Source organism: Glycine max, chromosome 17 (assembly GCF_000004515.6).
Source record: "Glycine max cultivar Williams 82 chromosome 17, Glycine_max_v4.0, whole genome shotgun sequence".
Taxonomy (NCBI): Eukaryota; Viridiplantae; Streptophyta; class Magnoliopsida; order Fabales; family Fabaceae; genus Glycine; species Glycine max.
The window spans coordinates 3,932,820-3,948,467 of record NC_038253.2 but is presented as its reverse complement, the minus strand read 5'-3'; the positions used below and the strand labels follow the sequence as shown (position 1 = coordinate 3,948,467).

Genomic DNA, 15,648 nt, shown 5'->3' with positions numbered 1-15,648 from the left:
TGATCGTAGAGCTAAAATCGGCAACGTAGTGCAGACCACGAAAATGTCCAGCCTCAGCCTATACCCTCTCCTTCTCACTGGCGGGCCCCACCTGACCATTCAGCCAACAAGAAACCTCAACATTTTAATTTCATTTGATACTTAAAAAAAGACAATGAGAGAGAGAGACGCAGCAACTCTCTCACTGTACAGAGAGAAAGAAGGACAGAGAAGCTAAAACTTGTTTTCCGTATATTTATTTATATTAAATTATAATATAATAATCGTGTACAGTAGCTGTCCTCTTATTACCTCATTTCTTCAAAAAGGCTTTGAGAAGAGAGAGAGAAACCAGACTCAAGTCGCTTGCTCGCTCGATACCTTTGGTTTTGTTTTCTTCTTCTTTATCGTTTTCTCCAGCTTCTATTTTTAGCCTCTTCTCTCTCAGAATTGTCGTTCAAACTTCAAAGCTACCGTTCTCTACTGTCCGATCTGACTCACTGAGTTGCTTTCTCTGCTCGACTCGGATGAGTTAGACCGGAAGATCGCGCCGCATTAATCGCCATGGTAATTTCTCCCTATTCTCTCTCCATCGCCTCCTTTGACTCCTCCTGCTGCTCCGTTGAATCTGTTCGACTTCGATTTTTTTTTCTTTTAGAAATTCTTCCGTGTGACTATGATTTGTTTGGGGGATATTGTTTCGTTTCTAGACTAATTTCTTTTTCACGGCTTTTGGATGCTTCTGATTAAATTTTTATTTCTCGAGGTGAAAGTTATGTCAGACGATCCACGCATTACTAATAAAAAGATATTGTGAAATGGAGTTTGGGAATATGAATGGTTGATGAATAAGATTGGGATGATTTTAGTTAGGAAGTGTACACATTTGATAGCTTTTTTGCCTCAAAATACTAAGAAAAATGTAAGTAAGTATTATTATTCAGGAATTGCCATTGAATATATATAGATAGCTAGCTAGCTTAGTTAGGATGATTTGGTATCAAGTGGACGACAACAGTAATAAACCCGTCCTTGCGAGAAATTGTTCATCCGTTATGGTATTTCAAACTATAGAAATTGAAAATATATTGGCGAAACTTTGAGTTAGGTCAGATGGCATCTGTTTTGGCACTTGACTATTGCTCGACTATCAATGATTGTGCTAGTTCAAAGCTGCATGGTGGTCCAGTTATATGCACAACAACTTTGGTGAATGCCAACATTGTTGCTTGTCTTTGCACATACTACTTGTTGACAAAAAACAAATACAAAATTACATTAACTGATAAGCATCCAAGCACTTGGGGAACCCTCCCTTAAAAGCTAGCTATCAAGGGGGAAAACCCTAGCGACTTAAGTATTTCACTGAGCATCCCATGATGTGGGACTCAGGCACCCCATAATACCCAAGTCCCTATCATAGCACTGCCCTTGAGAATTGACGTCTTGGTGGCTGCACTCTACTATGCTTTACTCCATCTTTCTGGTCAGCCCCTTCATAGGTAGTCCTTTTCAAGACACTAGCAACCAGCTTCAATACCATTATTAGCACCCAAACACTTTCGCTAATTTTCAAACCCACACTATACTTCTGGCTTTTGAAGCACACTCATGTTTAGGTGTTGGGAATGTTGGATGCATTTCCCACACTGAAACCTGTATGATTAGTGTGGAACACTCTTTATTTGTCATTTACTTGAAAAAATGTGGATGGACACTAAAAGGACATTAGTATTATAAAAAAATATTGTATATATGTTTTTTTTTTAAATTCAGAAAATGTCAGTGTAAAATGTGATATAAAATATTATAAAATACTGTTTCTTAGTATGTTTTTGTGAGGCTAATTATCATAGATGGTTACAAGAATATGCAAATCTCGATTTTATTTTAGATCTTGTTATGCTGCTATATATATATATATATATATATATATATATATATATATATATATATGTATATATTTGTGTGTGTGTACTGAGAAAGCCATTGTATATGAGACTGAGGAATAAATATTGAATATTAGATCTTATCATGAATAATTAAGAATTTAAGATTAGTACATGCAAGTCTTGTGGGCTTTTTAACAAGTCACATGACTTTTTTAAGTGACCATTTGTCTTTAAAGAACTTTTAATTTTGGTCATCAGATTTGCTTTTCTCACTCATAAAAATCTCTCTCACTAAACACACAAGTTTAATTGTCATGCATTGTTAGTGTAAAAAGTTTTACATAGTCAACCAATCAAAAATCACCGCTAGTAACAAACTTACCTTATATGGATGTTTGTGATTGGATGACAATGTAAAAACTGTTTTACACCGTCAGTGCATATGCTAATTTTTTATATATATATTTTAGCTATGTCGGAATGTTTGTGTCAATGTTGTGAGCAGTTTACATGTCGAAGTCCATGCTTTATAGCTTACAATAGTATCTATGATGATTAGCATTTTGATAAGCAAGATATAATGACAAAGCCAGACTACAAATGTGATAATAATTTGCTGTTTATCTTCTTGAAATTATGTAATTGCTTGCAATGATCATTTGCCACTATTTATTTATGGATCTAACATTTGTTACTTTATCCTTTTGTTTTTATTTATTTAAATATTTGTTTTTTAATCGATAATTTTATTATTCTTGCTGTTAAATTATGAACTAATGACATTAAAATGGTGGTATACATTGGTACACTAAATCCTTATGGTTGGCAATGCCATTTATGGCCAGGAGCACATTTGCTTGCATTCATTTCCTCTCATTTGTCTTCAACAACTTGGTTAAATACAAATATTGTTTCCCTGATTTAACATTTTTGCTGTGAATGTTCACTATGTTTGTCTTTGCAGTCTGCACCAGTGAATATTATTGTAGGTTCTCATGTCTGGATTGAAGATCCAGCACAAGCATGGATTGATGGAGAAGTTTCTAAAATCAATGGTGAAGAAGTCCATGCTCGCACCACAGATGGGAAAGCAGTGAGTCAAACTGTCTGTACTGCGTGTTTGTGAGATTGTTTGCATAGATTCTTTGTTCTGTATATTATTTTTTGCTATTGCAAATGCTTTTGAAGTACTCCTCTGTGATTCTAACCGTGTTATATCACTTTCCAAAATGTATAAATTTTTTCATATGCTATATATATATCTTAACTTACAGAAATTCCAACTTCATTCCTACTTTATTATCTAGATCCTTTTGTATAACCAGTAGTAAAACGAGTTATACTAGGGCTTACTATCATGATTGGTTAAGTCTGGAAATCTGGTTGCAGGTTGTCAAAAATATTTCAAAGGTTTTTCCCAAGGATAATGAAGCCCCTCCTGGAGGTGTAGATGATATGACAAAATTGTCTTACTTGCATGAACCAGGAGTTCTGCACAATTTGGCAACTAGATATGAACTCAATGAAATCTATGTAAGATTCTAAATATATATTATTTCATTTTGCACCGAGATTGTTTATATTAAGTAAAAATTGAAACTTATGAATGATACAATCATGCTACTCCTCCATCATCATTGCAGACATATACCGGAAATATCCTGATTGCAATAAATCCTTTTCAAAGATTACCGCATCTATATGATACTCACATGATGGAACAATACAAAGGAGCTGCATTTGGAGAATTGAGTCCCCATGTTTTTGCAGTTGCAGATGTTGCATACAGGTGACTGATAGATGTCAATATCATTTTCTGTTTTATTCTTTTTGTATGGTTTATTAATGTCCGTGTTTATATTCATCAGGGCGATGATTAATGAGGGAAAAAGCAACTCAATCCTGGTTAGCGGTGAGAGTGGGGCTGGAAAGACAGAGACAACAAAAATGCTTATGCGGTATCTTGCATATCTTGGGGGCCGATCTGGAGTAGAAGGGAGGACAGTTGAACAACAAGTTCTCGAAGTATGATATAGTTGCATTTTCTTGTTTTGGATACCCCTTTTTATAGGGCCTTACTCCATAACTTTTAGTTCATTTATATTTTTTTTATTTTATTCTACATTTTGTTAGATATATAGGGTGTTAAAAAAAGTGTGCGAACTGTTTCCTCATACTTGTTTCTGTATTAATTACTTTGCAGTCTAATCCAGTTCTTGAAGCATTTGGCAATGCCAAAACAGTTAGAAACAACAACTCAAGGTGAGTGTTGACAGCTGCATGGCATATCAAGTAAAAGGAAAATTGTCATAAATTGGTTTAGGCAAAGTGATTGTGACTAAGTTACTTCATAGAGAGAAGGGAAGAAGAAACTGTGACAGACCAGTTTGGTTTGTCATCAGTTAAATTCTATTAACTCTTAGAATTGTGGGTTCTGTTTGTCAGCTATATGTTTAACTAAGCAGTAAAAAAAGACATAATACATATTGTTTTTTTGTTCAAACATGATATAACACGGTGCCTGTCATATTCCTCCCAATTTTGAGATGCAGTCGTTTTGGTAAATTTGTTGAGATACAATTTGACAACAAAGGAAGAATCTCTGGGGCAGCTATACGGACATATTTGCTTGAAAGATCCCGTGTCTGTCAACTTTCAGATCCTGAAAGAAATTACCATTGCTTTTACCTTCTCTGTGCAGCACCAGCTGAGGTAAAGTATTCTTTCTTGATATTGAGATGCTTCCTTATCTCTATCACAAAGATTGGCTCCTATATTAAATTATTAATATATTCATATTTAATCATCGCGACTCTCTATTTTATAGGAAAAAGAGAAGTATAAGCTGGGAAGTCCTAGCTCCTTTCATTACTTAAATCAATCCAAAAGCTATGCGCTGGATGGAGTGGATGATGCTGAAGAATATCTTGCTACTCGAAGGGCAATGGATGTTGTTGGAATCAGTGAGGAGGAGCAGGTTAGTCTTTCTGAATCCTATTTGTTAATAAAATGGGACTTTTTAAAGTTGCTTTAATGATATAGCCCTGTATTTCAGGAGGCTATTTTTAGGGTTATTGCAGCAATTTTGCACCTTGGAAATGTTGAATTTGCCAAAGGAGAGGAGATTGACTCTTCTGTCATCAAGGATGAGAAGTCTAGGTTCCATCTTAATGTAACTGCTGAACTTCTAAAGTATGCCCAACATAACCCTTTTATACATTTCTTATGCATTACTGCACTATCATTTCACCAATGTTAAATACATTTTAACATAAAAATTATTGTAGGTGTGATTGTAAGAGCTTGGAAGATGCACTGATCAAGCGTGTGATGGTAACACCAGAGGAGGTTATTACAAGAACCCTTGATCCTGTTGCAGCGCTTGGTAGCAGGGATGCATTAGCTAAAACTATTTATTCCCGTTTGTTTGATTGGTAATGAACCTTTAGCACTACTTTAATGTATAATATTGCAAGTTCTATATAGATCCTCTCTTGCATTAATGTGTTGCAGGAAAGAAAGGACTATCAAAAAGGTCTATAACTTAAAAATTTATTATGTAGAAGAACCTAAACAATTTTATTCTAACCAAAGGAAATTTTATTCACATTCTAATCTGACACATTTAATTTGACTATCAATTGTGAATTTTATTTGCCTGTTATAAATTACTTTAGAATTATGGTAATCACATTTATAGTTGAAATAACCACACGCTAACATTCTGGAATTATTTGTTGTTATCAGTGGTCTCCAGGAATGACATGTGTGATTGGACCAAAATTGTTCTTGATTTCCTTTCTTCAAGGTGTCATATTCTGACAAATTCTCATTATTGCTTCCAGGCTAGTGGAGAAGATTAACAATTCGATTGGGCAAGATCCTAATTCAAAATCTATTATTGGAGTTCTTGATATCTATGGGTTTGAAAGTTTTAAGTTCAATAGGTAAGCTAATGATTTCATCTAGCACCTATTTTTTAGTATTTAGCCTTGAATCTCATAAATTTCTTTTTCTTAGTTTTGAGCAGTTCTGTATTAATTTTACAAATGAGAAGCTGCAACAACATTTTAATCAGGTTTGGTAATTTCTGGTTCAAATTTTTGGTCTATATTCTATAAAAAAAATTCCTGGATAACTGAGTTTTTTTGTTTTTCCCCCCTGAATGACTGCAGCATGTTTTTAAAATGGAACAAGAAGAATACACCAAAGAAGAGATCAATTGGAGTTACATAGAGTTTGTTGATAACCAAGATGTTTTGGATCTAATTGAGAAGGTACAGTTGCTGCTGTATGACCAATTATACTTTTGTTGTTTTCCAACTCAACAAATTCAGGTAATGATGATTTTCACATTCAATCTTTTTGCAGAAGCCTGGAGGAATAATTGCACTTCTTGATGAAGCCTGGTATGCAGATGGGAGTGACTTCATTGCTAATCTAACATTGCTTTTAAGTTTTACGCTAAATAGAAGCTAGACGCATTACCTATTCTGAAGCTACTTTCTCCAACTATCTTATTTTCATACTTGCATGCTATTTCTAATTTGTTTAAAGTAGGATATATATAATAATGTAAGACTTAATATCAGGCATTGCTTAAAATTTGTAATTTGGTTGGACTCATATTAGCCTCCTTTGTGACACAGTATGTTTCCAAAGTCTACACATGAAACTTTTGCTCAGAAATTGTACCAGACATTCAAAAACAACAAGCGCTTCATCAAACCTAAACTTTCTCGGACTAGTTTTACAATATCCCATTATGCAGGGGAGGTAAATACATTTGGACTTTTTCATTACATCCCTTTTATGATTTTCTACATATTTTTTAATTGTTACTTGAATGTTTTTCTTTCTTCTTTTTGACTATTTTTTCTTTGTCCAGGTGACATATCTAGCTGATATGTTTCTTGACAAAAACAAGGATTATGTGGTGGCTGAACATCAGGATCTGCTCATAGCCTCAAAATGCTCATTTGTGGCTGGTCTATTCCCCCCTTCTCCAGAGGAGTCTTCAAAATCATCGAAGTTCTCTTCAATAGGATCTCGCTTCAAGGTATTATTAATTCTTACCACTCATTCTTAACTCTATTATAATTTGTTATCAGTCTTTGACATTCCTGTCTCAGATATCTGGGTTTTTTTTTTTTTATGTTAAGCACATAGTAAATGACACATTTCTGAAACATGTAGCTACAACTTCAATCTTTGATGGAGACCCTGAATTCAACAGAACCTCACTATATCAGATGTGTGAAGCCAAATAATGTTCTCAAGCCTGCTATCTTTGAAAATCTCAATATTATCCAACAATTGCGCTGTGGTGTGAGTATATCATGGTCTTTCTTTGTCTTCATTGCCTTTATATAATTGAGCAAAGAAGGAATAATATGTTTGGCACATGTTTACACTTGATGATTGTTTGTCTAATTGTTATTTGCTTTAGGGTGTTCTTGAGGCAATTAGAATCAGCTGTGCTGGATATCCTACCAGACGGACCTTTTATGAATTTCTTAACCGATTTGGTGTTCTTGCCCCTGAAGTTCTGGATGGAAAGTAAAGCTCATCTCCCTTTTGGGCTGTTTTTATCTTTAAAAAATTGGAAAAGTGCTTTTGGTTTGTATTTCTGTGATTTCTGGGGAAGTTACTTATTATCTATTGCTTAACTCTTAGCTCGCTTGCTTTTTGTCTCCATTTATGTGTTATTTGTTTTTACCTGTTCCTTTTCAGCTATGATGACAAGGTTGCATGCCAAATGATCCTGGATAAAATGGGTATGAAAGGCTATCAGGTGATACTCCTTGGTCCTTACAACTTGATATGTTGACAATGGTGTGTGGGAGGGTCAGTTTTAGGAAAGCGGATCAGTGAGCCATGCCCTACTATTTTCCCAAATAATTGTCACCCTGCATTTGAAAACCGATATCTGATTTGGTTTTTTAACATGGTGGTCAATCCATTGCCAAACATTTGCAGCTAAAATACTTTATCAAACTAACAAAGAACATGGTTATGATGGTGATGCATTAAAATACCCAACTATCTTAAGAGGCTTATGGAGCTTCTGAAACAACTTTATGCTAATTCTTGTAGACTATCCCGGGGAAAAAGTTTCTTTGAATTTGAAGACCAAATAGAAGTATAAGCTTATTGGCATATCCGCTTGTTTGATCCACTCTTTAACTTCTCCATCAGTATAACCTGTAGTGATTCCTGAACTTCTTAATTAGAAAATTGCTTTATTTTTTATTTCATTATTATTACCTTTTCAACATTATACTATATGGAAGTCTATCTGTATGAATTGATTTTCTAAGCCATGTAATCTTACGAGATCTATGATGGTTTACCAGATAGGCAAGACAAAGGTTTTCCTAAGAGCTGGCCAGATGGCTGAATTGGATGCAAGAAGAGCAGAGGTTCTTGGAAATGCTGCTAGAATCATCCAGAGGCAAATACGTACCCATATTGCACGCAAGGAATTCATTGAATTGCGCCGAGCTGCAATTTGCTTGCAATCTACTTTGCGAGGTATCCTTATTCCTTATTTCTATCAAATATTTTTGCTTTGTTTTTTATTGCTTATTTGTTTGGTAGTTCATTACCATAACTGCATGTTTGGACTAACAAAATTTCTAGAACAAAAATGTTTTTTCTTTCCATCCTTCAAAATTTCTCTAGGTAAGATTTTAATAGTAATCTGTCTTGAATGCAAAATGAAACCAATCCAAACATACACATAGACAATCTCTTGTATGAACAAGCTGTTGATATTGATATGTATTATTTAGGAGTGTTTGCTGGCCAGATTCCATTATCTTTTAGTACTAATAGTAGATTGTAGATGGCAATCTACTATTGGTACTGAAAGGTACACATAGCTTTAGCTGGTGATGTCTGATGATATTACCTGAAATTCTTCCTTCATGGATATAGGACTTAAATTATCAACTCATAAACTACTAAAACTGAAGTGAGGCTGAACGGTAGTAAAAAGACCCTTAGATCTGTCTACAAATCCCAAATCCACCAAATATGAAAGTTACCCATCTTTTCCCTTAAATGCAGTTAGGAACTAAAGGGAAATATGGATATTTTGAGTTGTGACAAATTGGTCTTGCTATCAACATATAAGTCTTGTTTCTTTACTCATTAAACCTTTGTTCTATAAATCCCCCTGTTGGTATACTTGTGTTAGTGTTCATGGCATTATAAAATTCATGCTGCCTTAAATCAGTTGGGATTTTCTCGTAATGTAGGTTTCTTTCTCATGGTTTGGTCTTATATAAACTACTTATCTTAATCTGATGCTGTTTCTTATGGTGCTTTTCAATAACAAATAGGAATATTGTCCCGGAAGCTTTATGAGCAGTTGCGACGTGAAGCAGGAGCTGTAAAAATACAAAAGAAATTCAAAGGATACATTGCCAGAAAATCATACGTAACGGCACGATCATCTGCAATTATACTGCAAACAGGTTTAAGGGCTATGAAAGCTCGTGATGAATTTAGATTTAGAAAGCAAACAAAGGCTGCAACTTACATCCAGGTGCTGTTGTTGATCTTCTTCGTAGTTAGACTGTTAATTAAGAAAATGAAATCATGTAACCGTTTTACTTGCCTTACTATAATTATCTGTGTTTACCTCTTCAGGCTTATTTGCGTCGGCTAATTGCATATTCATATTATAAAAGATTGCAAAAGGCTGCAGTTGTTACTCAATGTGGTTGGAGGAGAAGGGTTGCTAGAAGGGAACTTAGAATGCTTAAAATGGTTTGAATAATACTTTCTCTGTTATGGTGTTTCTTGTGTAATATGGTGTACTTAGTCTTGTTTTATAAAAAGTTGCCTTGGGAGTAATATTTTGTAACTGCATTCAGGCTGCAAGAGAAACAGGGGCCCTCAAAGAAGCTAAGGACAAACTAGAAAAGCGTGTTGAAGAACTTACTTGGCGTTTGCAAATTGAGAAGCGTTTGAGGGTAACATCATTATCATATATTTACATGAATTTTAATTTCCATGTTAATAGCTGATATTAATGATGCAATTTTTAATGCCATAAACTTGTCTTATTTTAACTTGTTACAGACTGATTTGGAAGAGGAAAAGGCACAAGAAACTGCTAAGTTACAGGAAGCTTTACATGCAATGCAAATACAAGTAGAAGAAGCAAATGCCAGGGTCATCAAAGAGCGTGAGGCAGCACGAAAGGCCATTGAAGAAGCACCTCCAGTTGTTAAGGAGACACCTGTTATAATTGAAGATACTGAAAAGATTAATTCATTATTGGCTGAAGTCAATAGTTTGAAGGTAGGGAATTGATCATATTGACAATACATCAGTAATTTCTAAATTCATAACATTTTCTGATACAAATTATTTTTATGTTTCTTATAAAAAATATTTAAATAGGCAAATGGATTTTTTTTTATACTTTTTTTATTTTTAACCTTTAATTTCAAAAGATATCAAAGAAATATGAAAGTAATTACAAGTACATATTATATGCTGAATTGCTCGCAGATCATCCTGCAATCTGAATTCAATTAAAATTGGAGTTATCTTGTGTAGTAGTTGTGGGGATACTATACGTATTTACGATGAACAATTGTAAATTTATTGAGAACCCTTATTTAATCTCTCATACAGGAATCACTGCTATTGGAAAAAGAGGCTAAAGAAGAGGCCAGAAAAGCTCAGGCTGAGGCTGAAGCTAGAAATAAAGAGATGGTTAAAAAGGTTGAAGATTCTGACCGCAAAGTGGATCAACTTCAAGAATTGGTTCAGAGGTCAGTAAAGTTTGAGCAGAAAAAAAGATCTATTTAGTTTTCAGCACTTGTTCCATAGTTTTAAATTATTTCATAAGAATGAATGAATCATTTTCAGTTTCTGATGACATCCCTAATGTATCACATTTTAAAAATAACAACTAGAGTGTTAGATATAAAACCATTCATGTGCTTGCTGCCCCCATTCTTATATATATATATATTTTGAAATAAAGCACACTATAGGTGAGTCTGTGCATTATCTACACTTTAAGTCTAAAGAGCTCGTGTGAGGACTGAGGAGGCATGTTAAGTTGGTTTATGATACCTAGCCTAAATATATTGAATTTCATATTTAACTCAAATTGACTTTTCTATCCCCCAACCCTGCAATGCATCTAGGAATTAATTATTCCTATCGTAGTTCGTCTTCAACTGTTATCAACCATTCTCTTACATCTGTTCTTCATGTGTGTAACTGTTTTTTATGCCTTTGGATGCATTATACAGTTATATGTTTCTCCCTTGCCCTTTAATAAGCATCTATACCTGCCTTAATATGAAATCTAATCAAAATTTTCAAATTCTATTATGCAGATTGGAGGAAAAGATTTCCAATGCAGAGTCAGAAAATCAAGTTCTTCGTCAGCAAGCACTGGCTGTATCACCAACTGGAAAAGCTCTATCTGCGAGACCAAGGACAGTGATTATTCAGGTAAGATAATAAAATACAAGGTCATTACTTGACATTATAATTTATGGAGAGAGATTCCCAATGAGATTTATTTCATACACAATATGCAGAGGACACCTGAAAATGGGAATGCTCTAAATGGTGAAGCAAAAATTGGATCGGTAAGAACATTGTTGTTTTATACAAGTATGTTTTAGCAATTAACTTCGCTGTAATGGATGGTTTTGTTTAATTTGTTTAATTCTCGTCTATATGTTTCAGGATATGACTCTTGCTGTATCCAATGTGCGTGAACCTGAATCTGAGGGAAAACCACAAAAATCTCTCAATGAGAAGCAGCAAGTGAGTGGCTACATAGATTGATTGAGTAATCTAAATCTGTTACAAATAGTTAAAACCAAATTTTCAATTTAAATCCCCCAATTTTCTGGTTGATTCCTCTTAAAAATTTCATTTTCTTGTTCAGGAAAACCAGGACTTGTTGATCAAGTGCATAACACAAGATTTGGGATTTTCTGGGGGCAAACCTGTTGCTGCATGTGTCATATATAAATGTCTTCTCCACTGGAGGTCATTTGAAGTTGAAAGGACAAGTGTATTTGACCGTATAATTCAAACAATAGCTTCAGCTGTTGAGGTAAGTTGACTCTTTTGGATTACTTGTATATTGGTCATGACGTGGTGCTTTTGCATTTAAAAGTTCTTGTGCCAATTTCTGAAATACCAAAAATATGTTACTAACAGTGAATTCTGCACCATTGAAGGCCCAGGATAATACTGATGTATTAGCCTATTGGTTGTCTAATACATCTACTTTGTTGTTGCTACTCCAACGCACTCTTAAAGCTAGTGGAGCTGCTAGCTTAACACCACAGCGGCGGAGAACAGCGTCATCTTCTCTGTTTGGAAGAATGTCTCAAGTATGAAGCAACTTCATATCCTTTCTGAAAAATACTTTATCCGTTTATGTGGATTTTATTCATCTTACAATTTTGGTTGCTTTCTGTGATTCCAGGGGCTAAGGGCGTCTCCCCAAAGTGCTGGATTGTCATTTCTAAATGGTCGAGGTCTTAATAGACTGGATGATTTACGACAAGTAGAAGCAAAATATCCAGCACTGCTGTTTAAGCAGCAGCTTACTGCCTTCCTTGAAAAAATATATGGAATGATAAGAGACAACCTAAAAAAGGAGATATCTCCATTACTTGGACTGTGTATACAGGTAAATAGATGTTACATTTTTGGAGGAGTGGGGGTGGGTGGAAATTAAAATTTTGTGAAATTATCGTTGCTTAAGGAGCTTGAGCAATTACCAAATCATGTGGGTTATAATTTAATTTTTAAGTGAATGTCATCTGATATTTATACTAGTTGTACAAGTCACAAGAGTCACAACTAATGTTTATTTTAATTCAACAAAAAATGTTTTTTTTTTTTTATTGAATATCAGACATGCAGGACACATTTGAAGGCGGCAGTGTGACCTGTAGTAACTGCTGAAGATTGATAACTAGTAAAGAAAACATTTTCTCCTTTACGCGATTGATTAGAAATAAATCCATAGAAAAGAACAGTTTTCATCTGCTAATTGCAACTAAAATAAATTGTTTACAAGCAATCCCTAAATCACTAGTTGATTTTGTGCACGTCCTTCGGTCAAGCTACCTAGTAATTAACAAGGTTAACTCTTGTGTTTTTATTTGTTTATTTATCTTGTTTTTGTGATAAAAACAATTGCAGGCTCCAAGAAACTCGCGTCAAAGTCTAGTAAAAGGACGTGCACAGGCAAATGCAGTTGCTCAGCAAGCTTTAATTGCTCACTGGCAAAGTATTGTGAAAAGCTTAAACAATTATCTAAAGATAATGAAAGCCAACTATGTGAGTTTCACTTTCAATGTCTGTATTTCCATAGTCTGAATATGGATATATGATCTTAACCAATCATGTCTGGTTTAACAGGCACCCCCTTTCTTGGTCCGAAAAGTGTTCACTCAAATATTCTCATTCATCAATGTTCAATTATTCAATAGGTAATCTCTCTCCCTCCTTGCATTGCATGCCATATTGCAGAATTCAGACTCTTTCATGGGCTTAATCTGATAATTACTGCAGTCTTCTGTTGCGTCGGGAGTGTTGTTCGTTTAGCAATGGAGAGTATGTAAAAACAGGTCTGGCTGAATTAGAGCAGTGGTGCATCGAGGCAACGGAGGAGGTGAGCAACAAGCAACCATTTCAGATCTTACTTTTTCCATTTTTAAAATCTAAACCCCCGATCTTTCTGTACAGTATACTGGCTCTGCTTGGGAGGAACTGAAACATATCAGGCAGGCTGTTGGATTCTTGGTAAGAGTTACTTCTATACAAATTCATTTTGTTGTTGATTATCTCTGAAACTTCTGACTCATTCTTCAATCTCAGGTGATACATCAAAAACCCAAAAAGTCCCTGAATGAAATTACAAAGGAGCTTTGCCCAGTGGGTTCCTTCTTCCTTTCTGCCTACTATTTATGACCTCACACTTCACACTGATTCTCTTACTAAGTATAGTATTCTTCTGCTATAGGTTCTCAGTATACAACAGTTATACAGGATAAGTACAATGTACTGGGATGACAAATACGGCACTCACAGTGTGTCTACGGACGTAAGTTATCCTTGCTAATTTGTGTTACTAATCTGTTAGCAATATTTGTATTGGTTGGGTATGTATATCTTGTGAACATTTCCCAAGATGGACCACCTGCAATGTGATAAATCTCGACATCTCTGATTATATGCAGGTTATAACAAACATGAGAGCTATGATGTCTGAGGACTCTAATAATGCTGTCAGCACTTCTTTCCTGTTAGATGATGACTCGAGGTATGCTATCAACTTCAGCAAACAATTTAATGTTTCATTACATGTCTTGGTCTTTGCTGTAGCATTTCTTCTTAAACCTTGAAATGTTTCATTACATGTCTTGGTCTTTGCTGCAGCATTCCGTTTTCGGTGGATGACATTTCCAAATCAATGCAACAAGTAGAAGTAGCAGACGTGGATCCTCCTCCGTTGATACGTGAGAACTCAGGATTTGGGTTCTTACTAGCACGGTTGGAGTGATACGAGTACCCGGTGATTATTGTATCTGATGCTCCATCTCGTGGCTATCCTCAGGGTATTGCACCAAGGTGCAGGTGCCAAGCTGTGCATATAATTTCGTTGTATTCACGTGTATAGTGTATTTTAGCCAACTCAGGCTTCTAACATTGGTTTGTTGCCTGGGTTAATTCATTTTTACCCCTCAAGTTTCATCAACGCTAGGGGTTTTGTTCAGAAGCCATGTCACTATTGATGCATGTCATGTGACAAATGGCGGTCATAGGTAAGAGCTGGTGTCCAGGCATTCTGTCACACCTGCCAGGGTTCTTTTTCCATATGGGTTGGTTTTCAAGTGTTAAATGTGGATGCAATTAGTGACTCCATGTATTTTATAGGTGAGCATATTTGTTTCATGCGATTACTTTTTTGTATTTACTTGTGCAATATTCTTTCTTTCTTTTTTCAAAGTTAAACTTAAGATAGTTTTTTTTTTTGAACGACTGAGTTATAATGGAAGATGACTCAGTGCACCTGTACAGACATGAGATCATTTATTTGAGTTTCATTTCTTTTTAAGAGTTAAACTGTATCTTGAAATATCATGTTGAAAACTACTTGGAGGACTAGCGTTATGTGAATCAGAAGTTGAAATTTCAACTTGAAATTTACATCTAGAAGTTGCCAGTTTCTTAATCTCAGAACGCAATCACTTTCTGCATCTTCTCCTTGGAAATATGCATATACTTCAATTACCCATGTTTCTTCTCCTTGGAAATATATACTTCATAAAGCAAGTTGATTAAAAGACGGAAAAAGATGCAGAAATTTGTCAAGCTTACATTCATGTCAATTTATTTTAAAGTATATATTCATGTCAATTACTACGTACCAATTTCTTATGCTAGTTTAGCCGATAAAAAAAAAACTTGTGTTAGTTGATCTCTGCATTAGGTTGTCCTGGAACTATCTTTTAATATACATAAGAGTGTAAAACTATGTAAAATAAGAGAAATACATCACCACTTTCAATGTATTGTTAATTTTCTTCTATATTCTTATTTTAAAAATTATTTAGATAAATCATACTCATTGATGGAAATACTTGTCCATTAAAAAGTGAGTAATATCATTAAATATAACCACTCAAACCATTTAATTCAACGGATATTCTTGGAATAAAAATTAAGTTTATGATATTATTATTTCAATTTAAATTCTTTTAAGTTATTA

The 15,648-nt window shown here is 34.7% G+C and overlaps 1 protein-coding gene across 1 annotated transcript; it reads left to right on the top strand.

Moving 5' to 3' along the window:
* Positions 1-301: 301 nt before the first annotated feature.
* On the top strand, positions 302-15,002 carry LOC100804820 (myosin-19). The gene is made up of 39 exons (XM_006600386.4): positions 302-546; positions 2,836-2,964; positions 3,261-3,404; positions 3,515-3,660; positions 3,740-3,896; positions 4,075-4,133; positions 4,424-4,583; positions 4,699-4,848; positions 4,927-5,063; positions 5,159-5,305; positions 5,717-5,818; positions 5,892-5,949; positions 6,047-6,148; positions 6,243-6,280; positions 6,521-6,647; positions 6,760-6,930; positions 7,068-7,199; positions 7,321-7,430; positions 7,605-7,665; positions 8,228-8,405; positions 9,218-9,423; positions 9,528-9,647; positions 9,755-9,853; positions 9,963-10,184; positions 10,524-10,663; positions 11,240-11,357; positions 11,447-11,497; positions 11,598-11,678; positions 11,803-11,973; positions 12,101-12,256; positions 12,352-12,558; positions 13,077-13,214; positions 13,296-13,366; positions 13,449-13,548; positions 13,623-13,679; positions 13,755-13,811; positions 13,900-13,980; positions 14,117-14,199; positions 14,316-15,002. The coding sequence occupies exons 1-39, from the start codon at positions 544-546 to the stop codon at positions 14,437-14,439; spliced, it is 4,593 nt and encodes a 1,530-aa protein (XP_006600449.1). The 5' UTR covers positions 302-543; the 3' UTR covers positions 14,440-15,002.
* The last annotated feature ends 646 nt before the right edge of the window (positions 15,003-15,648 follow it).